Source organism: Marmota marmota, unplaced genomic scaffold, assembly GCF_001458135.2.
Source record: "Marmota marmota marmota unplaced genomic scaffold, marMar, whole genome shotgun sequence".
Classification (NCBI taxonomy): Eukaryota; Metazoa; Chordata; class Mammalia; order Rodentia; family Sciuridae; genus Marmota; species Marmota marmota.
The window spans coordinates 34,911,073-34,938,167 of record NW_026000229.1 but is presented as its reverse complement, the minus strand read 5'-3'; the positions used below and the strand labels follow the sequence as shown (position 1 = coordinate 34,938,167).

The window sequence follows — 27,095 nt, the reverse complement described above, 5'->3', positions numbered from 1 at the left end:
TCTCTGCCTCTAGAATCCCTGGGATTACAGGCGTGCGCCGTCGGGTCCGGCTATCTGGCCGTGAACAAGAAACTGAGGAGATAACAAGTTGTTGTTTGTCTAGATTGTTGAACACGCAGAAGAATTAGTTTAATCCGTCCATTGGATGGGAATTCTGGAAACTGCGTATTAAAATCCATTCTTGGCTGGAAATTGCATTTAATTTCCAAAGTAATTAAGTGCTTATTTTAACTGTGTTTAGGCTCTGAAAAGAGTATGGACTATTGTTAAAGTCCAAGAAAACTGAGTTTTATTTAGGAAGTCTTAAAGAACTTTTAGAATAATAACAAGCAATTCCAATTTACAGCTGAGCTGTGTAAAACAAATTGACTTATTGGAAGTCATAACACGCTTCACCTTAGGAAGGGCTTTATAATTACCATGTTTGGGGAGAGAAGGGTTAGTACGGTATATATGGGTCACTGAAAAGTTTGGTTTATCAGTTTATTTGGTTTATTTTTTGAGTCAAGAGAAAATTCCATGCATACGAGGTCATGGAAGATCTTGAAGATGCAACAAATATGATTAACTTTCAAATTATTTTAAAGCTTACATTTTAAAGCTGGGCCCTGACTGGGAAAAGAAATTAAGTCGGCACCGAGCATGGTGTGCCCTGCCTGTAATCCCAGTGATTGGAGAGAATGAAGCTGGAGGATTGCAAGTCAGCCTCAGAAATTTAGTGAGACCCTTTCTCAAAAAATAAAAAGGGCTGGGGATGTAACTCAGTGGTGCCCCTCAGGTCAGTCTCAGTACCTCTGTCACCAAATTGGCAAGTGTCAAGCAAAGAACAGTGGTGATTCAATTAGTGAACCAAGGAAGCAGTTTGGAGAGAGAGAGACATAAAGAGTAGACATAATTTTTAAAAGATTTATTTTGGGGACGGTGGAGCACTCCTATAATCCCAACTATGTGGGAGGCTGAAGTAAGAGGTTTAAATTTTGTGGCCAGGGATGCTTCCTTTCCTAGGAAGAAGATATAATAAAGGGGCATCATTTTTGGTAGTGGAGTTACAAGGAAGTAATGGCCTAGGTAAAGCCTGCATTGCGTATTAATTTTTATTTCCTTTGCCCTCCGTTCCTTATGGCACCTACGTGCGTCTTAACTTTTTCCAGACTCACGTCGCAGGGCAGTAGTTTTTCCCTTAGGAGAAGCGCCAGTGTTTTTCTTTCTTTCCTTTTCTTTTTTTTTTTTTTTTAGCTGTAGATGGACACAATACCTTTATTTTATTTATTTATTTTTACGTGGTGCTGAGGATAGAACCCAGGGCCTCACACGTGCAAGGCAAATGCTCCACGGCCCAGCCCCAGCCCCGCGCCAGTGTTTTTCAGAGCGAAACCCCAGTACCACAGACACCTGAATCACAGGGTCCAGGGTAAAAACGTGGATTGGGGCGGTTCTCCCGCTGCTGCCAGGTCAGCTGAGCGGGGCTCCGCTTCTCGGGACTCAAATCCCGGCTGGGCTGCCCCTCCCTCTAGAACTCCCCCAAGGCCCGCCCACCCCGGGCTCCCGAGCGGTCTTGGCGGGAAGGCGTCAGCTGCTAAGCGGTAGAAAGATGTCGCGGTTAAGCGCGGAGGCCGAGGAGAAGGCTTGCTCCAGACAGCGTAACCAGGTGAAGGTGAGAGGCGGTCTGACGGTTTTCTGTTTCTCCTGTCTCAGTCTTTGGGATTTGCTGGGCACCGTTGCCTGTCACCCGGGATAAGCGAGGATCTCTGTCCTGGTTTTCTGTGGAAAACTAGGCCTTCAGTGCCAGAACAACAGGAAGGCTGTTGTCAACAATCCTAGAAATAATGACAGGATGGGACCTGGGATCTCCTTTTCTCATGCCCCCAGCATTTGCTTTAGCAACTTTATTAAGTTACTGTGAAGCTGACAGTTGGAGTAGTCCCTTAAGTTACAAACGCTAGTCATTATTTATTGCTTTGATAAGCTCCTATGGAAAAGAAATTTGCTCAATAAAACTCAGTAATTTCATTCAAGCTAATGAATTATGAATAGAGATTTTGGAGGCGGGGAAGAAGTTTCCTTACAGGCTATCAGTTTGAATTATGTTGTCATGAAATGGAGATTAGATTTGTTAACGGAGATTAGTTGTGATCTTGTAAGAAAAGGCAGAGGACTTGGGTTTCTAATACTGTTTTCCTTTATTGACTTGAATAGGTGAATGAATATAAAGAAAATCAAAACGTCGTTTTTGTATCTCTGAGACCAGAACAGACTACAGTTCTAGGAAAAACAGCTAAGGTTTATCTTGCTCCCTTTTCACTCACTAATTACAAGTTAGGTCAATTTAAGTGCCCCAAATCCCTATTAGAAAAGAATTCTAATGATGCAGTGATGTGTAAGAAGTTTAAGAAGACTCAATTAAAGAAAACTTGCAAAAAAAAATTAATTCCAAAAATGAAAGCCATATCTTCCAAGGCAGAATCTACTCTGCAAAAATCATCCTTAGATGTTCATGCTGAAAGTAACAAACTAGAACACAAGAACAGTTCAGATGCCGTGATTTGCAACGTTGATATGGAAAGCAGTGATGAAGATACCACACCTGGCCTGGTAAGATTTAATTAGTAGTTCTAATTTTTCTTGGCTGTTTTGAAATTTGAAGTTCTATAAGGTCATCAGAGGTCTTAAGTGCAATAAAATTATTTTATAATTTAATGTGTTTAGTGGAAATTTTGTGTTTTAAATATTTATCAGATAACCTCCTTGGATTAATTTTAGTTCCTTTTTTTTCCTCTCAGTTTATTGCATATATTTTTGAGCTTACTCATACTTGATTGTGCCTTGCTAACCTTTACTTTTTTTAAATTTTATTTTTTAGTTGTAGGTGGACACAATACCTTTATTTTATTATTTATATTTATGTGGTGCTGAGGATCAAACCCAGGTCCTTGCAAGTGCTGAGTGCTCTACTGCTGAACCATATCCCCAGCCCTTAACCTTTACATATTTGCATGGTTTACCAGAAGTTTTCAGCCTGTGGGACATACGCAATTGACCTTTGATGTCAGAGTAGGAACACAATCATTAATTGATTGCATTACTTTTAAAAACAAAAGGAGACAAATGAAGTAGAGTTAACACAAAAGAGAAATACTCATTAGTTCTGTTGAATGGTTGGAGTCAGTTTAAGGAATCTAATTCTTTTGTCTTCTGCCTAGGCAGTAGTTTTTTTTTTTTTTTTTTTTTAATTTTTAAGTAGTTTTTCCCTTAGGAGAAGTGACAGTGTTTTTCAAACCGAAACCCCAGTACTACAGACATCTGAATCACGGGGTCCAGGGTAAAAACATGGATTGGGTGGTTCTCCTGGCTTTCTGAGTGGCAACTTCAGGCAGGACAAGATAAACCATGTCACATGACAAAAAGTTGATGGAACTAGAGCAACAGAAAATGAAGCTAGGGAAAGAGAGACATGATAATTGAAAAGTTTTTGTTATGAAATAGGCATTTGTTTTATGCATTATTGTCCCATAGGTAAGAATCCAGACCCATGTGGGACAGTAAAAGGGTAAATCATAAGTGCATGGAAATAGGGGTTGGGAGCCTAGTTTCTAGGTGAGTCAACTTCTGAGAAATCTTGTTCCTTTAAGCCAATAACCTCCCTAATGAGAAGACTGGATAAATCAGTGGTTCTCAGAATTTAGCCAGTATCAGAATTACCTGGAGAGGGTCGGCATGGTGGCTTACTCCTGTACTCCCAGTTACTTTAATCTCAGTGACTCTAGAGGTTGAGGCTAGGTGGAAAGGAGGATCTCAAATTCAAGGCCAGCCTTGGCAATTTAGTAACACTCTGTCTCAAAAAAGAAAGAAAAAGGCCGAGAATATAGTGCAGTTGTAGAGCACTGGATTTAGGTGGAGCATAGAATTTGCATTTTTAATGTGGTTTCCTGGAGACTTTGGTGCTGTTGGTCCATGCTGTTGGTCTGGAATGGAGCTTTGAGAACCACTGGTCAGAATCTTTTTGGCCTTTTAGAGTGTAAGATTACATGTGTAAGAAGTTAATATAAAATGGATTTAATTTGATGTGAGAAAATATGATCAGCAGGAGGGAGATAGTCAAGCAGAACCATAAATGCATAGAATACATTTTTCCTAGGACAAACTAAATTATAACATTTTAAATAGAACATTTTATTATTTTCTCTTCCTTTTTTTTTTTTTTTTTTTTGGTAACCTGGGATTGAACTCGGGGGCATTTGATCCCCGAGCCACATCCCCAGCTTTATTTTGTATTTTATTTAGAGACTGGGTCTCACTGAGTTGCTTAGCACCTTGTTTTTTGTTGAGGCTGGCTTTGAACTCATGACTCAGCCTCCCCAGTGGCTAGGATTACAGGAGTGTGGGTGCACCGCCACTGGGCCTGGTGTATTCTCTTCCTTTTTTAAAAATGTACTTGGAAAAAAAATTTTGTTTTTTAATATGTGGATGGACCTTAATTTTATTCATTTATTATACATGGTGCTCAGAATTGAATCCAGTGCCTCACACATGCTAGGCAAGCGCTCTACCACTGAGCCACAACCCCAGCTCCTTAAATTTTTGTTTTAGTTGTTGGTGGGTTGTGTGTGTGAGTTGTGTTGTTTTGTGGTCATGAGGATCGAACCCAGGGCCTTGTGCATACCGGACAAGCACTTTACCATCGAGCTGCATCCCCTGGCCTTCGGTTTCATTATCTTTTCTCTTTTGCAGGGATGGGATTGAACCTAGGTTCTTGTGCCTGCTAGACCAGCATTCTATCATTGAGTTACAATCCCCCACACTTATTAACTTTTTAGAGTAATATGACTAAGAGTTTGTGGTTCCATGCTTTAGGAACAGTATTTAGTTTATAAGCTTATTTTTTTCCCCAAATGAAGGAAGACTTTGCTGCATTACAGATAAGAGCCTTGCCTTGCAAGTATAAGATTTTATTCTATTTTTTGGGAAATTTTCTAAATTTTATTTCCCAACTCTTCTGTTAAATATTTTATAAATTATTTCTTAGCAGTTGATTTTTTTTTAAATTTTGAGGCAACAAAAAGAAAATAAAATTTTTGAGATAATTTTTGGCTTATAGAAGACTTGCAAAGATAGTTTTGGGGAGATCCTGAATATTTTTCATCCAGCTTACAAACATCTTACATAACCTTGATACAATATTGTTAAATAGAGTTTGGATTTCACCAGTTTTTCCAGTCATATATTTTTTCCTGTTTACCACCCAGGCCAGGAACACACAGGATTTAGATAGTGTGTCTCTGTAGTCTCCTCCACTATGTAACACTTTCTCAATCTTTCATGTCTTTAATACTCAAAGAGTACTGGACAGTTATTTTAAATATTTTCCTTCAATTTTGGTTTGTTTGACATTTTCTCATGATTAAAGGTTTTGTGTTACTGGGAATGGTCTCAGAAGCAAATATGTTCTCAGTGCATCACATCTGGGTTTACAATAGTCCCTTCTTTTCTGGGGAAGATATATATTCCAAGACCCCAGTGGATGCCTGAAATAATGGATGTTGCCAAACCTTGTGTATACTATAGTAGGGCCCCAGTTTTACTTTCTGAGGTTTCACCTATTTATGGTAAACAAGAAGGGTGAGTATAATAAAATATTTGTAGAGAGACTGAGAGAGACAGGCTACATTCACATAGTTTATCATACGATATCATTTATAATTCTGTTTCATTAAAATAATTTCTTATTAGCTTCTTATTGTGCCTAATTTATTCATCATCATAACTGGGGATTGAACCTAAGGCCTTGATTATGCTAGGCAAATACTCTTCCACTTAGTCACATTTCCATCCCTTTTTAAGTTTTATTTTTGAGATGGGGTCTTGCTAGATTACCCAGGTTGGTCTTGAACTGGTAATCCTCCTGCTTCAGCCTCTGGAGTAGCTAGGATTACAGGTATGTGTCACCATACTCGGCCTCAGAAAGTATTATTGTACTGTTCTTACCCATGATGTATTTTTTTCTTTTTGTACTGAGAACTTTAAACTTTTCACAGAAAAGAAGCACCATACGGCTTCTCTGTCATATCCAAATTGCCAGCATCACTGCTCTTGTGTCTTGGGGCCATTAAGTAAAATAAGGATTGCTTGAACACAAGCACTATAATATTGCTGCAGTTGATCTCATAACCCAGATAGCTACTAACAGGTGGGTAGCATATACAGTTTGAATATGCTAGACAGAGGGACACTGGGCAGAATGGAACAGAACTAAGGTTTCATTATGCTACTCAGACATACAACTTAAAACTTAAAAATTGTTTATTTCTGGGTAGGTTTGGTGGCTTAAGCCTATAATCTCAGTGACTCAGATGTCTTAGGCAGGAGAAATGTAAGTTCAAGGTCAGCAGGGACTGGGGATGTAGCTCAGTGGTAGAGCATCCCTGGGTTCAATTCCCAATACTGCAAAGAAAAATAAATAAATAAAAAAGTTTTCTTTCTGGAATGTCCATTTGCTACTTTTGAACCATGGTTGATTTCAAGTAACAAACTGTGGGAAGTAAAATTTTGGGTAGGAGGGTACAACTGTATTTGATGGTGGTGTTTTTCTTTAAGATGGCAGTTTTAAAGGCAGTGGTAAATGGAACCTTTCCAATTTCATCTTTGCTGTCAATGTTATTTTGCATACATATATATATATATATATTTTTTTTTTTTGGTACCAGGGATTGAACCCAGGTGTGCTTAACCACAAGCCACATCCCCAACCCTCTTTTATATTTTATTAGAAACAGGCTCTTACTGAGTTGCTTAGGGCCTTGCTGAGTTGCTGAGGCTGGCTTTGAATTCATGATCCTCCTGCCTCGACCTCCCAAGTCACTAGGATTACAGGCATGTGCCACCACGCCTGGCTATTTTGCATGTATGTGAGAAGAATATTTTGGTCAGTAGTACATGCACATATTGATATAAGAAAAATTCACATGTACACACAACAAAAATCAAATAGCTGGCAATTTCCTGACACACACCTTTCTGTTGCTGTTCAACAACAAATGGCACTTTCAACCTTTTTAGCTTTTTTCTCTCCCAATGTAGCTGTTAACTTATATGGAAAATTAAGCTTTGCTTAAAAATAAAGAAAGGATTTGTTTCACTTATACCACATATTACACACACACACTTTTCCTTTCTATACTTTTATTAGCTTTAATCCAGTATTATCTGTGTTGTAAGACTTCTCAATATAAATCAAAGATCTTCTCCACTTCTGGTACTGGAGATTAAACCTAGGGGTGCTTTACCACTAAATTACATTCCCAGCCCCCTCCTCCTTTTTTTAAGATGGGGTCCCATTTTAAAAACAGGCTGGTCTCAAACCTGACATCCTTCTGATTCAGCCTCCAAAATTGCTGGGATTACAGATGTGCACCACCATTCCTGCTTGAAGAAGATTCTTTTTCTTTTTTTGTGACAGGATTTTACTATGTTGTCCAGTCTGGTCTTGAACTCCTGGGCTCAAATGTTCCTCCTGCCACAACCTCCTAAGGAAGTGGGTTAATATGTCTAAGCCACTGTGCTGGGCTCAAAATCAAAGATTTCTGAAGTTTTTTTAAAAATATATTTTTTAGATGTTGATGGACCTTTATTTTATTCATTTATTTATATGTGGTGCTCAGAATCTAACCTAGTGCCTCATACATGCTAGGCAAATGCCCTACTACTGAGCCACAACCCAGGTCCCTGAAGTCTTGATTTTATTTTTTTTCTTCACAAAATACGCTCATTCTCTCTCTTTTTTGGTGGCACTAAAAAAGGCTCGCTCTACCACTGAGCTAGATCCCTAACCCTTTTATTTATTTATTTTTGAGACAGGATCTTGCTTAATTGACTAGTCTGGCCTCGAACTTGTGATCCTCCTGCCTCAAATAGCTGGAATTATATGTGTGTGACACTGCTTCTGGCCTGCACAAAATTCTCTTAGTGCTCTCCATCATCTTATTCCATTCAGAACCATTTTATTCAATGGTAAAGGCCTACCCTTTACCATTTTCTTTTGAATTTTTATCTTTTATTGCATCTGCGCTGGAACTTATGTCCCTGCGATCCATGTTTCTCTCTTTCTTGGCTTATTCTTTCATTTTGGTAAAGTGCAACTTATAGTAGCTTCCTGAAAAAAGGGATATGAAAAATCGTTAGCTCTATTCAAATGATGACTTAATTGGAGTTATGATTATAAGTTGAAAATAATTTAATCTTTCCAGTAGAACTTTTTTATTTTTTTTTAACCTGGTGCTGCAGATCAAACTCAGGGCCTCATACGTGCTAAGTGTGCATTCTTTCACTGAGTTACATCCCCAGGCCCTAGTTTTTCATTAGCTTTTCTTTTTTGGGAGGGGTACTGGGGATTGAACCCAAGGGCACTTAACCACTGAGCCATATCCCCAGCCCTTTTTAATATTTTATTTAGAGACAGGGTATCCCTGAGTTGCTTAGGGCCTTGCTAAGTTACTGAGGCTGGCTTTGAACTTGAAATCCTCCTGCCTCAGCTTCCTGAGCCTCTGGGATTACGAGCATGCACCACCATGCCTGGCCATCCTTAGCTTTTTTTTTTTTTTTAATTTATTTTTTAGTTGTAGATGGACGCAGTATCTTTATTTTTATGTGGTGCTGAGGATTGAACCCAGTGCCTCGCATGTGTGAGGCAAGTGCTCTACCACTGAGCTATAGTCCCAGCCCCCATTCTTAGCATTTTTAATGTATTATTGTCTTATAGCTTTTTCTTTTTTTCTTTTGTTTATTTTTATATGCTGCGAAGATCGAACCCAGTGCCTCACATATGCAAGGCAAGCACTCTGCCACTGAGCTACAGCCCCAGCCCCTATGGCTTTTTCTTAATCTTGAGAAGTTAGTGCCTCTCTGAGTCTTGATTGTTATTTTTTCCTCTAAAAGCTTTTAGGATCTTATCTCACTTTCATATTTATTTCAGTGTTGTATTTGTGGGTTTTTAGGAGGAGATGGCAACAAATGCATTTGTTCATTCTGTGTTTAACAGGAATCATTTGTTTAATAAACATAACTTTTAGTTGGGCATGGTGGTGCACACCTGTAATTCCAGTGGCTTAGGAGGCTGGGGGAGGAGGATCACAAGTTCAGATCTAGCTTTTGAACTTGACTTCTTATATCAGATCACTTCGTATTCAGTTGGGAATACATACAAATACTTTGTGATTATCCCAAATTTAGACTCAGTATCCAGTGCAGCAAAGGTTATGTGCTATTTGGTAAGACATTATCAAATGAATAGAGGGGGTACAATTTGAAAGAAGGTACACATGCAGACAATGAAAGATCTGGTTTCATGAGGTATTTTTGCTTTAAATGATTATGTAAAATAACATTATTTTTGGTGTAATTTTATAGGATGATTTTTCAGGATTGTCACCATATGAAAGGAAGAGACTCAAGAACATATCAGAAAATGCAAACTTTTTTGCTTCTCTTCAGTTGTCTGAGGTTTGTGAGAAGTTTCTAATTAAAACTAAAATGCCATTCTTCTTGCCAGCAGGTCAATGAAATACTTGTAGTATCAGTTTTCATAGTGTCAAATGAAGGAAGACACAATTCAGTAGGTTTTATATAAGGACTGTTGTTTAAAATTTTTTATTTTTGTAGTAATTTTTTGTTGTAGATGGACATGATACCTTTATTTTTGTCCTTCCTTCCTTCCTTTTTTGTGCTGGGGATTGAACCCAGGGCTTTGTGCATGCGAGGCAAGCACTCTACCAACTGAGCTATATCCCCAGTCCCCTATTTTACTTATTATTTAAAATATTTTTTTAGATGTTGATGGACCTTTATTTTATTAATTTATTTATATGTGGTGCTAAGAATTGAACCCAGTGCTAAGCAATTGATCCCACACATGCTAAGCAAGCGCTTTACCACTGAGCCACAACCCCAGCCCCAATATGTGCCTGTTAAGAAACCTTTGCAAAGCACTTTGGAAAATACACTAACCCAAAGGTTCCCAGTCGAGTATAGCGTTCGGTTCATGTAAAGAAAATAGATATTGGGCTGGTTGTGGCTCAGCGGTAGAGCGCTCGCCTAGCATGCTCGAGGCCCTGGGTTCGATCCTCAACACCACGTAAAAATAAAATAAACAAAATAAAGGTATTATGTCTAACCAAAAATAAATAAATATATATATATACACACACACACATATATATAAAAGAACATAGATAATGAATCTTTTATACATCATGTTCTAGTTCATGTTAATAGAATGAGATTACCATATTTCATTGATTTTAAGTGTATCTTTTCACATTTTAGTATTTTTTAAATTGGTATCTTAAAACTATAATTGGCAGTCCCCCCTCAGTTTTGGTGATACATAAAATAATGATATCATTATTGGTTGTCTTACATTCAAAGAAACAGTAAGTTATAAATGGTTATTTTAACCAAAGATAAAGAAGAAGTAGGAGTGGTGGGTTGAAGGATGTGTGATGTAGGAGTGAGAGGACAAGTTTTTTTTTTTTTTTAAATTTTTTTTTTAGTTGTTAATAGACCTTTATTTATTATTTTATGTGGTGCTGAGAATCGAACCCAGTGCCTCACACATGCCAGGCAAGTGCGATACTGCTGAGCCACAGCCCCAGCCCCACAAGTTTTGTTTTTATCTTTTATTTATTTTAAAAATATTTTAGGCTGGGGTTGTGGCTCAGCGGTAGAGTGCTCGCCTAGCATGTGCGAGGGTCTTGGGTTCGATCCTCAGCACCACATAAAAATAACTAAGTAAAGATATTGTGTCCATCTACAACTAAAATATATTTAAAAAATATTTTTAGTTGTGGATGGACACAATCACTTTATTTTATTTGTTTATATTCTTTTTTAAAAAATATTTATTTTTCAGTTTTAGATGGACACAGTATCTTTATTTATTTTTATGTGGTGCCGAGAATCAAACCCAGTGCCTCACACACGCTAGGCGAGCGCGTTACCACTTGAGCAACATCCCCAGCCCCTTGTTTATATTCTTAATATGGTGCTGAGGATCAAACCCAGTGCCTCACGCGGCTAGGCAAGTGCTCTGTCACTGAGCCAAAACTCCAGCCCTATTTTTTTTTTTTTAAAGTGGTAACATTGAACCCAGGGACTCTTGCATAATAGGCAAATGCTTTACCAATTAAGCTACATTCTAGGACTGTTTGTTTTTAAATCTTAAACTTTAAGAATAGATGGGAGTATACTTTTTATAGGGAGCTTTAAGGATAAAAGATGTCTTTGCTAGTGTTTATGATCATAGCTAAAGGTATAATTTACATTGGTGTTTTCACAATGGGGGTAAAATTTCTTTGTGTGAAAGAATAGCTGTTTAGGAGGGTATAATTGCCCCCACCAAAGATATCAAACCCTTAACTTTACAAAATAAGTAATTGATTTCTCTGAATAACAGATTCCCAGATATTCTGTGTTATTTGCACCAGGTAGGTGAGGGGATTAATTGAAGGATTAAATTGTTAAATCATCAGCAATTGAAAATTTATCAGAAATACATAATCTATGGGGCTGGAGATGTGGCTCAAGCGGTAGCGCGCTCGCCTGGCATGCGTGCGGCCCGGGTTCGATCCTCAGCACCACATACAAACAAAGATGTTGTGTCCGCCGAGAACTAAACAATAAATATTAAAAATTCTCTCTCTCTCTCTCTCTCTCTCTAAAAAAAAAAAAAGAATTTCTTATAAAAAGAAATACATAATCTATGATTTTAGTTAACAAAATAGGATTTGATTTAGAAAAATATCACAATTTTTTCTGGGAAAAAAAATATAAAGTAATTTTCCAGTAGTAGAGGTTGAAACTTGTTATTTGTAATAGTATGTTTGAGTTAATTTTGCATTTCATCATGTAAACTCATTAGCAACTTTGTCTGAAGTATCAGAATATCAGTGTATTGGGCAGCATTATTTACTTGCCTTTATTATGGATAGTATATTTATCTCATGTCTACCATGGAAAACAGGTATTCTGTCTTAAGGATCTTTATTTGCTGAATAGACTTTAATATTTTAAAAGTTAAGCTATGTGGTTGTAAGATAGCATTTTTACATGCATATGTATTTTGTGTACTTTCAGTCAGCTGCAAGGCTCCGTGAAATGATAAAGAAGAGACAACCTCCTAAGTCCAAGAGGTAAAAGATGTGGTTACAGTGGCTGGACCATGATATTTTGTTGTGGTTTTATAATCTGAAAAAGTGGTATAGTAATCTTAGTAACAGATCAGAGACTCTATAATTTAATATTAATCTCTGTGGGAATCTCTGAGGGAATACTACCTTTTAATAACTTTACAGTTCTCATTTTCATCAAGAGAATATAGAGCAAATAGAATCTCCAGAGCTGAATTTGTTTATATTTACTGTTGCTCTGAATGGAGGAATATTTTTATTTCCACAAAATAAAGATTTCTACTTTTTCCCTAGAAAATCATTTTCTTTTCTTTTTTTTTTTTTTTTTGGNTCTTCTTCTTCTTATTATTATTATTTTTTTTTTTTTTTTTTTTTTTTTTTTGGTACTTGGGATTGAACTCAGGGACAGTCAACCACTGAGCCCTTTTTTGTGTTTTATTTAGAGACAGGGTCTCACTGAGTTACTTGGGGCCTTGCTAAGTTGCCCAGGCTGGCTTTGAACTCGTGATCCTTATGCCTCAGCCTCCTGAGCCACCAGGATTATAGGCATGTACCACCATATCTAGCCAGAAAATTATTATTCTTTTTTTGATGCTGGGTATCAAACCCAGGGCCTGTGCATGCAAAGCAAGCACTCTACCAACTGAGCTATATCCCCAGCCCCAGAAAAATCATTCTTGAAGATTCTTCTCAGGGCCAGCGGGTATAGTTCAATGGTAGGGTGCTGGCTCTTGCCTTGATTGTGTTCCCAGTACCACAGAAAACAACTACCAAACCAAAAAACTCAAAAACAACAACAACAAAAAACCCACTGGGGTTGAACCCCTAGGGCATTCTACCACTGTGCTACATTCTCAACCCTTTTTATTTTGAGCAGAGTCCTGCTAAATTGCTAAGGCTGGCTTTGAACTTTTTTTTTCCAAATTTTTTTTTTTTTAGTTGGACACAATACTTCAATTTTATTTATTTATTTTTTATTTTTATTTTTTTAACATTTTCATTTTTTTAAAGAGAGAATGAGAGAGGGGGAAAGAGAGAGAGAATTTTTTTAAATATTTATTTTTAGTTTTCAGCAGACACAACATCTTTGTTTGTATGTGGTGCTGAGGATCAATCCCGGGCCGCACGCATGCCAGGTGAGCGTGCTACCGCTTGAGCCACATCCCCAGCCCCTGTTTTATTTATTTTTATGTAGTACTGAGGATCGATGGAACCCAGTGCCTCGCTCAGGAGCACTCTACCGCTGAGCCACAACCCCCAGCCCTGGCCTTGAATTTTTGATCCTCTTTCCTCAGCCTCTGAGTAGCTGTGCCACTCACTGTGCCTACCTCATTCTTTCTTTTTATTTTTCTGACTATCCTTTTGCTTTTCAGTTAGCTTTTCAGTCCTAGAATAAGGGAAGGGAATTAACATTTATTGAATGTCTATGAAGCATAGTACAGTGACCTTAAAAGTTTGTCCTGTATTATCTCATTTAATTCTAAATGTGGTAGGTAATATATCTATTTTATGAGTTAGAAAAAGGCTCAGAGATATATTTGCCCAAGTTCAAAACAGCTTATAAATGGTAGCTCTAGGATTTGAACTCTGGGATTATTTTAGCTTGAATTGTCTCTTGCATTTTAGCAGCACCTACATATAAATGAGGAAACTAAAATTTTTGGTATCATTAGCTCATTTATTTTGTGCTAGATGCTAATGAACTGTGGCTTCAAGTGTGAAGAGTTGTCATAGGAGTTAATACTGAAAAAACAATATCACTGGTCTTGTAACTATACATTTGTGCTTTTATTTTATTTTTTTTCCTCTACTGGGGATGAACCCAGCTTTATTGCTGAGAGAGGGTGTCACTGAATTGTCCTAGTTGGCCTCAAATTTGTAATCCTCTTGACTCAGCTTCCCAAGTAGCTATGATTATAGGCATGTGCCACAGTACCCTGTTTACATTTATTTTTTTTTATAAGGAAAGATTGGTGATTTATTATTAAATTACCTAACCCAAATTTCTAGCACTTAGTAATTGCAAGATAACAGTATCAAGTTACCAAGTTGGTAGTGTTGAAGTTATATAATAAGGGAAAGAGCACAGCCTTTGAAATTTAACAAGTTTGGGTTCAATTTTTTTTTCTTCTTTTTTTCCGTGCTCTAGATTGAACCAGGACTTCATGCATGCTAGGCTGGGTACACCCCAGCCCCTGGGTTCTAGTTTTGATTAAGCCATGTAGAGTTGTAGTATCAACCATGGGTAATTTACATAGTTTTTCCTGATCTGTAAAGTTAACATTATATGAATCCAGGGAGATTTAAATAAAAAAAATAAATATGTATTTATAAGAGATACAAAAGAAGTACATATAACATATATGTATAGTTGAAAACTTTCTAGTAATACAAACCCCTGAACCACATACCTGGCATCTAAGTTAATAGAAATTATAATATATATATTTTTCCCCAGTACTGGGGATAAAATCCAGGGGGGCTTTATTATTGAACCCCCTTTTTTAAATTTTGAGACTGGGTCTCAGTAAATTGCTTAGGACCTCACTAAGTTGTTGAGGCTGGCTTCGAACTTCTGATCCTCCTGATACAACTAATATGCTGAATAATTTTGTTTTGCTTTCAGTACTATAATCCTAGCCCCAAATATGCTGGTAATTATTCTTTCATTTATGATTTTGCTATCTATGAATGTATCCTTAAATAATATATTGTTTTGTCTTTTTTTTTTTTTTCTTTTTGGTACTGGTGATTTAACTCAGTGCTTAACCACTGGAACACATCCCTAGTCCTTTTTATTTTTTTGAGATAGGGTCTCATTAAGTTGCTTAGGGCTTCGATAGTTTTGCCTATTTTCCCACCCTTGGTATGAGGGATTGAACCCAGGGGCATTTAACCACTGAGCCACATCCTTAGTCCTTTTTATTTTTTCTTTTGAGACTTGCTAAATTGCTAAGGGCCTTGCTGAGTGGCTGAGGCTGGCTTTGAACTCAGGATCTTCCTGCCTTAGCCTCCTGAGCCACTGGGATTACAGGCATGTGCCACCATGGGCAGCTTGTTTTGCTTACCTTTGCATGTTAGTTTTAAAACATTCATGTTGGTGTATACAGTTTTATTTCATGCATATTTTTCTGTTTTAGAATATTCCATTGTATGAATGTGCTATAGTTTATTTTACTGTTAATGGACAGCAGTTGAGTCATTTCCAGATTTTCATTATTATGAAGAGTGGTGCTCTGAATATTTGGTTTTTTTTTTTTTTTTTGCTGTGCTACGGACTGAACTAGGGGCCTACATGTGCTAGGCAAGCACTTTACCACTGAGCTATATACCTCTAGACCCGACTCCAGATGTTCTAAACTTTGGTGCTATGTGTGAGAGTTTTTCAAAGAGTGGAGTTCTCTGGGAGTATATTTCTAGGGGGCTGGCTATTTGAAAGCCTAAAATATTCCATATATTCATCCTTTTTTCAAAAATTAAATGAGGAAGTGAATGCTGAATGCTTGGTTTAGCTTTTTCTTTTTTCTTTCCCTTTTGGGGATTGCACCCAGTGGTGCTTTACCACTGAATTATATTCCCAGCCATTTTTTTTTTTTTTTTTTTTTTTTTTTTTNTTTTTTTTTTTTTTTAGAGAGAGAGAGAGAGAGAGAGAGAGGGAATTTTTTAGTATTTAGTTTTTGGTGGACACAACATCTTTGTTTGTATGTGGTGCTGAGGATCGAACCCTGGCCGCACGCATGCCAGGCGAGTGTGCTACCGCTTGAGCCACATCCCCAGCCCCATTTTTTTTTTTCTTTTTTGGTTCCGGGGATTGAAACCAGGGACATTTAACCACTGAGTCACACCCCCAGCCCTTTTTTGTATTTTATTTAGAGATAGGGTCTCACTGAGTTGCTAAGTGCATCGTTAAGTTGCTGAGGCTGGCTTTGAACTCTTGAGCCACCTGCCTCAGCCTCCTGAGTCACTGGGATTATAGCTGTGTGCCACCACGCCCGGCTTCCCAGCCATTTAGAAAATTTTTTTTTTAGTTGTAGATGGACACAATGCCTTTATTTTATTTATTTATTTTTATATGGTGCTGAGAATCGAACCCAGTGCCTCACATGTGCTAGGCAAGTGCTCTACCATTGAGCCACAACCCTAGTCCCCTAGACATTTTTATTTTTATTTTTATTTTTTTTTTAATTTTGAGACTAGGTCTCACTAAATTGTCCAAACTGGACTAGAACTTACTATCTTCATGTTTCTCTGTTTCTGGGTAGCTAGGATTACAGGCATGTGCCATCACACCTGGCTTAGTATTTTTCAGTAAATAGTGATTATTACTAATTCCTCTGAACTAATGTGAACTGTAACTGAGAATTTTTTCTTTTTCTTTTTTTTTTTTTTTTGGTTCGGGGTTAGAACACCCAGGGGCATTTTACCACCATGCTACAGCTCTAGTTCTTTTTATTTATTTATTTGGAGACAGGGTCTTGCTTAATTGCTTAGGGTGTCACTAATTTTGCTGAGACCGGCTTCAAACTTGTGATGCTCCTCTCTTAGCCTCACAAGTTGCTAGAATTGCAGGTGCCACTGTGCCAGACTATAGCTAATGATTTTGCACGTGAATTTTTTTTTCTTTTTGCAGTGGTTGGGTCAAATCTTATAGACTTGAGTATGCTAGACAAGTGTTCTGCCATTGTGCTATGCCCCTAACCTTGTATAGCTGGCATTAGTAGAGATGAAATATGAATTATTGGAAACAGGAAATCTTCTCTTTCCCAAATATATTTTTAATGTATTATCTCTCTTTTTAAAAATACCCTTATTTGTTTATTTATTTTTATGTGGTGCTGAGGATTAAACCCAGTGCCTCAAATGTGCGAGTAAGTGCTCTACCGCTGAGCCATAATCCCAGCCCCACAAATATTTTTTAATGAATTGCTTTTAAAAAAAAAAAAAAAAAGGAGTCCCCAGAATATAGTTCAGTGGGTAGAGTGCATGTGTGAAACTCTAAAGTTAATCCCCAGCACTGGAAAAAGAAAAAAAAATTTAAATGAAAAATTGATACATAAAAAAGTAGGGGAAAAGTGGGCTTGGTCACTCATATCTGTAATCCTAGTGATGCAGGAGGCTGAGGCAGGAGGCTTGCAAGTTCAAGGCCAGTCTGGGCAATTTAAATCTAGTCTCAAAATAAAAAAGTAAAAAAGGGGGCTGGGGATATGGCTCAAGCGGTAGAGCGCTCGCCTGGCATGTGTGCGGCCCGGGTTCGATCCTCAGCACCACATACAAACAAAGATGTTGTGTCCGCTGAAAACTAAAAAATAAATATTAAAAAAAAAAAGAAAGTAAAAAAGACTGGGCAGTAGTTTAGTATTAACAGTGTCCCTTGGGACAAGAACACACAAACAGTTACCAAAGACACTATCTTCAGACCTTACACAGACTTAATTTCCCAATATTTGATATCTTCCTAGATGTCCCATTGATAGTTCAGCCCTTTCAAACATAATTTTGCTATGTTCATATATGAATAGATCACAGTGAATCTCCACATTATATACAACAAGAAGAATGGAATCCTAATTATAGTAAGATGTATTCTATGTATATATTATATGTTAAAATATACCCTACTGTCATGTATATCTAAAGAGAACAAATAAACACTTTTGTGACCTAGTTAAAAATGAATAAATAAATAAAAGAGCCGGAGTTGTGGCTCAGTGGTAGAGTGCTTGCCTAGCATGCGTGAAGCACTGGGTTTGATCCCTGGCACCACATAAAAATAAACAAATAAAATAGAAGTATTGTGTCCATCTACAACTAAAAAATAAATAAGTAAATAAATAAAAAATAAAACAAAACAAAACAAAAAAACAGTGCCCCTAGGTTCAATACCTCCAAAAGAAGTAGGGGATGTGTATGAGTCAAAAAATAAACCGTTTGAAGGAAAATGCAATGAAACATTTAACTCTTCCTCCCATCCTTAGTTTTCCAGGCTTTCTTTCTAGAAGATACCACAGTTAATAGTTTCATATATATTCCTTTATGGGTAGCCTCATCATGTACAAATGTATGTGTAACCTTTTTGTAAACATGTACTGGGCCTCATTTTTACATCTTACAACTTAAGAGTTCATTTTATTAGCACTCAAGGATCTGTTTCATTCTTTCTCTAGTACTGAGGATTGAACCCAGGGCCACGAGCATGCTACTAGGCAAGTGCTCTACCTTTAAGCTGTAGCCCCAGCCAATATTTCATTCTTTTCTATAGTTGCATATCATTCTAGATATATACACCATAAAATATTTTATGTCCTTCACTTCTTCATGCTGAAATTTAGGTTAGTTCAGTCTCAAAATAAAAAAGTAAAAAAGACTGGGGAGTAGCTTTTTTATTAAAATCAGATTTTTTATTAAAATCACCGTGGAGATGTATATATCTATATATCTTTATATATTTATACACACACTCACCTGTGGGACCCATTCCTAGAAGTTCTCTCTTTAATATCAGTAAATGCATTTTATTGTTTTATGAGTATAACAAGAATTTCTTCCCACTCCTTTAGAAAGAAGCCTAAGAAGAGAGAAAATGAGATTGGATGTAGAAGGTCAATGCGATTGCTAAAAGTGGATCCTTCAGGAGTTTCATTACCAGCAACTCCAACACAGCCGACATTAGAAGAAGATGAAAATGTAAGAAAGAGTGCAAATACAATATATAATATGAAAGTTTAAAGTGTTTGAAACAGAATGTTTTGAAAATGATGAGTTATTTTTATTTTTAATTTTTTTTAGAGAGAATTTTTTTAATATTTATTTAGTTTTCGGCGGACACAACATCTTTGTTTGTAGGTGGTGCTGGCGATCGAACCTGGGCCGCACCCATGCCAGGCGAGCACGTTACCGCTTGAGCCACATCCCCAGCCCCTTTATTTTATATTTTTTAAAAATATTTATTTTTTAGTTGTAGGTGGACACAATATCTTTATTTTTATGTGGTGCTGAGGATCGAACCCAGTGCCTCACGCATGGTAGGTGAGCACTCTACCTCTGAGCCACAACCCCAGCCCTGAAAATGATGAGTTATTTACATTTCATTAATAGTACTTGAATGTTATATCATTTAATGAGTAAGATTTCAAAGTTATAAAGACTGGATTGTTCTGTATTTCTGCAGGACTTACCTATCATGGGATTGTAGGTAAATTATTATAAATTATTTAACCTTTCTGAGCCTCAGTTTCTCCATTTTAAAAATGGCAGTAATAGAAGTTTTCAAGGGCTATCATGAGGATTAAATGAAATAGTATCTGTAAAGTTCCTTACATTGTATTAAGAGCTTAATAAATAATAAAAAGTAATTATTAATGTTATTAATAAGTAGTATGTGATATAAGTGAAGTTCCCTTGCTATAGCTTAATTTTATAATACCAGTGAGTGGAAACATTTTAATTTATTAAATTTGTTCTGTAAATAAGATTTGTATTTATACTTTTAATTCATGAGCACCTACTGTTTTTAATGTTTTATATCTAAGTTCTTAATTATAAATTGGAAGATAGTACTAATTAGGTTGGTGCCTTGGGAGCTAATTGCAAATCAAGGTGATATGGAAAGCAGCATAGTAGAATAGCTTCCAAATTTTATTGAAGCACTAACCCATGATAAGAAACATTTATGGACTGGGGATGTGGCTCAGTGGTAGTTAGCTTGCTTAGCATGTATAAGACCCTGGGTTCAATCTTTACTACTGCAAACACGTACACATACACACGCACACACACACAAACACACATTCTTCTGAAACAATAGTTTTGTGAAATGACAACTTTACTATTTGCATTTTGGTATTTTTTATTCTATTCTCATTCACTGTAGTTGCTGTTTTTGACAAATTAAAATGATTTCATAGCCTATTATTTGATTTCAACCTGTATTTTCTAAAACATTGGCATAGAATAATAGCACTGAGTACTGAACTGAACTAATAGGAGTTCTTCCTAGCTCTTCCAGTTATTGGCAATGTAACTTGGTCAAATAACTTCTCTGAATTATGGTGTCTTTAAAAAGTGGTATCATTGAATGAATTGTCAAGAGGGTTAAATAAGATAGGAGACCTGGCATTCATTCATTTATTTTTTATTTATATATATATTTAAAAAAATTTTTTTAAGTTGTTGATAGACCTTTATTTTATTTATTTATATGTGGTACTGAGAATTGAACTTGGTGCCTCACACATGCCAGACAAGCATGCTACCACTGAGCCCCCCTATTTATATGTATTTTAACGGACACATAGTTATTGTACATATCTATGGGGTACAGTGTGGCATTGCATTACATGTATATAATGTGTAATGATCAGAATAAAGTGATGTATCTGTCATCTCAGACATATATTTGTTTGGGGAACATTAAACATCTCTATTATTTTCAAATAGTAAATTAATTGTTGTTAAGCATAGTTGTCCTCCTGTTCTATAGAACATTAGGTGTTAATCCTCTGATCCATCTGCATCCCTGTACCCATTAACCCTCTTTCCATCCCTTCTTCCTCCACACTGTTCCCAGGCTCCGGTAACACTATTCTGGTTTTTACTTCTTTAGAATCAACTTTAGATTCCATGTATAGTGAAAATGTGCAGTATTTGTCTTTCTGATTTATTTTACTTAACATAATGTCCTCCAGTTTCATACATGTTGCTGCAACTAAAAATTTTTCTGAATAGTTTTCCATGGTGTATAAATAACATTTTCTTTATTCATTTTTTAATGGACATTTAGTTTGATTTTATATCTTGGCAATTGTGAATAATGTTACAAAGAATATATCTCCTTAACATACTGATTTTATTTTTTTGAATATATAGCCAGTAGTGGGATTGCTGGATCATATGTTAATTCTATTTCTAGTTTCCTGAGGAACCACCATATGGTTTTTCATAATGGTGGCATTAATTTGCATTCATACCAACAGGGAATGAGAGTTCCTTTCTCTACATCCTTGCCAGCATCTGTTGTTTTTTGTTGGCATTCATTTATTGAATAATTATTTTTGAATAACTGTGATGTGCTATCACTGTTGTTGGTGTCGACAGTAAAGTAGTGAAAAAACAGACAAATACCCTTTGCCTTTTTGAATGTGTAATTCTAGGGCAAGGAGACAAACAATAAACTTTTTATTTTTGATTACAGCCTTTGTTACCTCCTGGGCCTTTAGAAATGATTCCTGAAAATCAAGATGACAACAATGAACTATTTAAAGAATTTCTGCAGACATGGGGTGAAATGAACAAGGTATAACTTGGCAGAGCTTATAGCTTTTAGTATCATCTGTTAAGGAAATTTCCATGTATATTAACAGCACTTTGGTTTCTATTCATGTTTCAGACAAGTCGTAAGAACACTGAAAAGGGGCTGTTCAGCATTAAAAGGTAAATTAAAATTCCTTGCCTTTGTTTTATATTTTTTTGAGACATTTGAGCTACAAAAGCTATATAATATTATAGGAATTTTGAACATGAGGTGATAAAATATCCCCTGTATTTCTACTCTACAATAACTGTTGTTTTTGTTTTTGTATATTTCCTTTCAGGTGTTATCATATGTAATACAAATAGAATATAAGCTTTACGAAGGCAGGGATTTTGTCTTAATAACTAGAACACCCTGGCACATAGTATATATTTATTCAGTGTTGAAGAAAATGAGTGAATTCACATTTTAACAACAATGTATTCTAAAGTATATACAATTTTGCATTAGGCTTTTTCATTTGTGGTTATATGTTACTAGAGTCTTTAAAATTATTATTATTTTTTTTTAAAGAGAGAGTGGGGGAGAGAGAGAGAGAGAGAGAATTTTTTAATATTTATTTTTTAGTTCTCGGCGGACACAACATCTTTGTTTGTATGTGGTGCTGAGGATCGAACCCGGGCAGCACGCATGCCAGGCGAGCGCACTACCGCTTGAGCCACATCCCCAGCCCAAGTCTTTAAAATTATTAAATAATTGCATAATAATTCATTGAGTAGGTGAAATTTTTACTTAACCTCCTTCTGCCTATTTAGTATTGGGGGTTATTTTCCATTTAGTTTTGTGTAATTGTATAATATTTGTTGAAGTGTTTCTATGACAGTGGATTACTTTCTCAGAATAGATTTCTGGAAGTGGGTCTAATGAGTCAGATATTGTGGAATTTTTTTAATAGCTTTTAGTACACACTATTAAATCATTTTCCAAAAATCTTTTTTTCCCCCTCCTGAAAATCTTATATGAACTCACTCTAAAACTAGCAATACATGTGAGTGTGTGTGTGTTTATATTTTAAAAATTTTTCAGTGCTGGGATCAAATCCTGACCCTCATGTGTGGGGCAATGCTCTATCACTGAGCCTACAGCCCTAGCCTGAGTATGTATGTTTATCTGTGGCCTCCTGGTTTTTGATATCATCATTAAAATTATTAAAGGTAATTTTATAATTCAAAAATGGTACCTCACTATTTTATTTCCTCAGTTAATCAGGAGGTTGAATATTTTCCAACATTTATTTACTATGACTTTCTTTTTTGAATCATCTTTTACTTATTTTGACTATTGAGATTTGTTTTACTTTTAAAATGTAACATTTTAATTTTGTAGCTACAAAGCCAATTTAAATGGAATGGTTATTAGTGAAGATGCTGTTCATAAAGTTACCAATGGCTCAATATTCTCTGTGGCTCTCCACCCATCAGAAACTAGAACTTTGGTAGCAGCTGGGGCCAAAAGTGGGCAAATTGGACTTTGGGATTTGGTAAGTTCTTATTACTTTCTTTTTTTTTTTTTTTTTTTTTTTAAAGGTATTCAAGTTTGACTGAAGCAAATAGTCTTAAGAAGACTAGCTGAGAGACATTCATTTATACCTATAATTTGAGATAGAATTGCTTTATGATTCTAAATTTTAGAAATCTAGAGGAATTAAATTTGTTTTTATAGAACTTTAACATTTTTAGCTTGAATATCATTAGCCATCTGGGCATAAATTAACTGCCAGGAGGCTTTAAATGTATATGTGAAAAAGTCACATAAAATTCATAGTTTTTAAATTACGTTTAAAATATGATCTACTGTGATCTAAATGTTGTATCCCCCTTTAAATTCATATGATGACTTCCTAATCCCCAAAGTGATGATATTAGGAGGTGTGGGGCCTTGGGAGGTGAGTAGGTCATGCATGGGATTATTGCCCTTATAAAAGAAACCCAGTAGAGACCCCTTTCATCTTCCACAGGGACAGAGCTAAAAGGGACCATCCAGAAACCAGAAAGTAGGCCTTTGGTAGATAACCAAATGATCCAGAACCTGGATTTTGGATTGCCAAATCATCAGACTTGAGAAATAAATTTCTGGGTTTTTTTATAATTTTGGTACTGGAAATTGAACCCAGAGGTGTTTTACCACTGAGCTACATCCCCAGCCCTTTTAATTTTTCTTATTTTGAGAAACTAATTAAAATTGAAAGTTCAGTTCTCAGGCACATAGCCACATCATTTTGGTCACCTTAGAAAGTTCTTTTGACCAGCACTTCTTTGGAACAAATTAGTAAGAACATTAATTCAGCAAAAATAAAGCTGAAAGGCAAGATGATAAAATTAACAGAATGAGATGAAAAAGAAGATTGTAAAACAAAGGAAACAGATTGAAGATTAATGAAACTAATATTAGGTGAGAGCAAGGAACAGAATAGCTATTACAGAAAATCAAATTGGAGACATTATAGGAAGGATTTGTGATACTCAACCACAGATGAAAAAGGCTTAGAGAAGCCAATAGAAAGACAGTCAAAGATGACCCAACAAATGAAACTGAGTGTATTGAAAAAGAACTTTTCCTGAAATGAAGATAGAATTGAATGGCAGCTGAAGGTGATCCCATGTTCTAGAGAAATTTGTAACTTAATGGATAAAGAAATCTTCAGGTAAAAAAAAAAAAAAAATTTCAAGGGGCTGGGGTTGTGGCTCAGTTGTAGCGTGCTTGCCTCGCACATGTGATGCACAGGGTTTGATCCTCAGCAAAATAAAAAAAAAAAATAAAGATATTGTGCCCACGTGTAACTAAGACAAAACAAAACAAACAAACAAAAAAATTCAGTATGAAGAGCCTGGCTTGTCTCAGTTTTCTATACAATATTATAAAGTTCTGAGAGAAAGACATATGGCCCTGGAATACTTATCCAGCTAAAGAAATTGTTTTTGTGTAATGGCAGAAGGTAGATAAAAAAAATAAATAAAATAAAAAACAACAACCTAAAGAAATATGTGAAAAAATTCAAGACTCATGAGTTTCTCTGGAAAAATGTTTGGCAGCAAATTCTGGCCAAATCAACCCTACCACTTGGGAGGCTAAGGCAGAAGAGTCAAAAATTTGAGGCCAGGCGAGGTAACTTAGACTCTGTCTCAAAATAAAATGGGCTGGGGTTGTAGCTCAATGGTAGAGCACTTGACTAGCATGCATAAGGCCTTGGGTTCAATTCTAGTACTGCTAAAAAATGAAAAAAAAAAATAGTAAATCAAGATTAAGAATTTAGTAATGAGATCGGGGATGTAGCTCAGTGGTATTCTGCTTGCCTAGCACATATTAAGGCCCTGGTTTTGATCTCTCTCTTTTTTTCAGGGTCTCACTGAATTGCTTAGTGCCTCACTAAATTGCTAAGACTGGCTTTGAACTCACGATCTTCCTGCCTCATCCTCTAGAGCCGCTGGGATTAACAGGCATTCGCCACTGTGCCTGGCACACTTTTTATTTTTTAATCTCTCACTTTTAGCTAATTTCTGTTGGTTAAGAACATTATTCTCTGTCTTTCTCTAACCACCCTTTCTACATTCCCATATTTTATTATATTATTTTTATCTACCCTGATAACATTTATACTGAGTTCTACAACCATAATTCCTATGGCTGTTTAACATTTAATAATAGTTCAGCATTTAAGTGAATTGAATGTTCATTATCAATTTTTTCCCTAAGGTTTTCTACTCCTAAATTCTTTTTTTTTTTTTTTTAGTTTAAGCATAAGGATCAAAACCAGCCAGGCACAGTGATGCATGCCTGTTAATCCCAGCGGCTTGGGAAACTGAGGCAGGAGGATCTCAAGTTCAAAGCCAGCCTCAGCAACTTAGTGAGGCACTAAGCAACTCAGCAAGACCCTGTCTCTAAATCAAATACAAAAAAGGGCTGGGAATGTAGCTCAATGGTTAAGCATCCCTGGGTTTAATCCCCGTAACCCCTCCCACTCCAAAAAAAAAAAAATAGAATAAATAAAAAGTGTAATGACTATAGCTGCTTTATGTTTTACATTTTTTCCTTTATAGGAGACAATATATCTTGTGAAGAATTATCTGAAGTTCAGAAATTTCCTTAGCTTCATTTTCTTTTGTTATTTTGAAGTATAGTTGAATTCAATACTATTAAAAAATGGCATGTGCAGCATGGTCCTATTTTTCCGAAGTTTCTTCATTGTCTCTGTCATGCTGTCTGCATAGGACTGTATAAAGAAATTTGTAACTCTCACTCAATATTTACTCAATATTTTCTTTTTTTTTAATATTTATTTATTTATTTATTTTAGTTTTAGGCGGACACAACATCTTTGTTTGTATGTGGTGCTGAGGATCGAACCCGGGCCGCACGCACGCCAGGCGAGCGCTCTACCACTTGAGCCACATCCCCAGCCCCTCAATATTTTCTTTAATTGTTTTTTTTTAGTTGTAGGTGATACCTTTATTTTATGTATTTTTATGTGGTCCTGAGGATAGAACCCAGTACCTCACATATGCTAGGCAAGCACTTTACCACTGAGCCACAGCCCGAGCTCACAATATTTTCTTGATAAAAAAAATCAAGATTTGTAATGGATTTGTAATGATTTTTAAAAATTTTCATCTTTGTGCATTTCTGTATTGTTTTTCTTTTTTGGGGGGTGGGGTGGGTACTGGGGATTGAACCCAGGGTCTCATCTCATGCCAGGTGTTTTAGTTAACTATTTTGCTGTGTGACCAAAAGACTTGACAAGAATATAGAGGATTTTGAGACTCAAGGTTTTAGAGGTTTCAGTCTGCATGTGGTCTACTCCATTCTTCTGGGCCCAAGATGAGGCAAACATCATAGCAGAAGGCTATATCAGAGGAAAGCAGCTGGGGACATGGCACCAGGAAGTGGAGAGAGACTACTTTCCAGGGATAAAATTTGAACCCCCTAAGGTTTACCCCAAGGACCCAACACCTCTAGCCACACATTCCCTGTTTACCATCACCACTAGGTTAATCCCTGTCACACACTTATTAGGTCAAGGCTCTGATTACCCAGTCCTTTTACCTCTAAATATTCTTGCATTGCTGCACACATGAGCTTTTGGGGGATACCTCAAATCCCCAACCTCTGTATGAAGATATTTGTAATCCTCACTCAATATTTTTTTAAAAATCTTGATATTTTGGATTTGTAGTGATTTTTTTTTTTTTTTTGAATTTTCGTCTTTGTACATTTCTATATTTTCTTTTTTTTTGTATTGGGGATTAAACCAGGGTGCTTTAACTGCTGAGCTCCATACCCAATCCTTTTTTTTGTTTGTTTCATTTTGAGATAGGGTCTCACTAGGTTGCTTATGGCCTTGCTAAGTTGCTGAGGCTGGCTTTGAACCTGTGATTTTCTTGTCTCAGCCTCCCAAGGTGCTGGGGTTACAGATGTGTGCCACCATGCCTAGCCCATTTTAGTTCTTTATAATAATAGATAGTTCTGTTTTTCTAGAAAATAAATGTTATAAACATTATGCCAAGATGTCAACAGTTGTTAACTTTTCATAGGAGAATGTGTGTGATTGTAATTTTTTTCCTTTTCTTTCTCTTTTCCTTGTTAAAAAAAAAAAGATTTTTTTCTTAATTTTA

At 36.3% G+C, this 27,095-nt stretch overlaps 1 protein-coding gene across 1 annotated transcript in view; it reads left to right on the top strand.

The window, feature by feature from the left end:
- The first annotated feature begins 709 nt into the window (after positions 1-709).
- The window catches only part of Wdr76 (WD repeat domain 76), a 44,861-nt gene continuing 18,475 nt past the window's right edge, over positions 710-27,095 (top strand). Inside the window, exons 1-8 of the mRNA XM_048793252.1 lie at positions 710-1,654; positions 2,197-2,592; positions 9,400-9,492; positions 12,124-12,179; positions 18,734-18,860; positions 21,367-21,468; positions 21,562-21,605; positions 22,813-23,020. Of these exons, the coding sequence (XP_048649209.1) occupies positions 1,592-1,654; positions 2,197-2,592; positions 9,400-9,492; positions 12,124-12,179; positions 18,734-18,860; positions 21,367-21,468; positions 21,562-21,605; positions 22,813-23,020 (1,089 nt within the window). The 5' untranslated portion in view covers positions 710-1,591. The remainder of the gene's footprint in view (positions 1,655-2,196; positions 2,593-9,399; positions 9,493-12,123; positions 12,180-18,733; positions 18,861-21,366; positions 21,469-21,561; positions 21,606-22,812; positions 23,021-27,095) is intronic.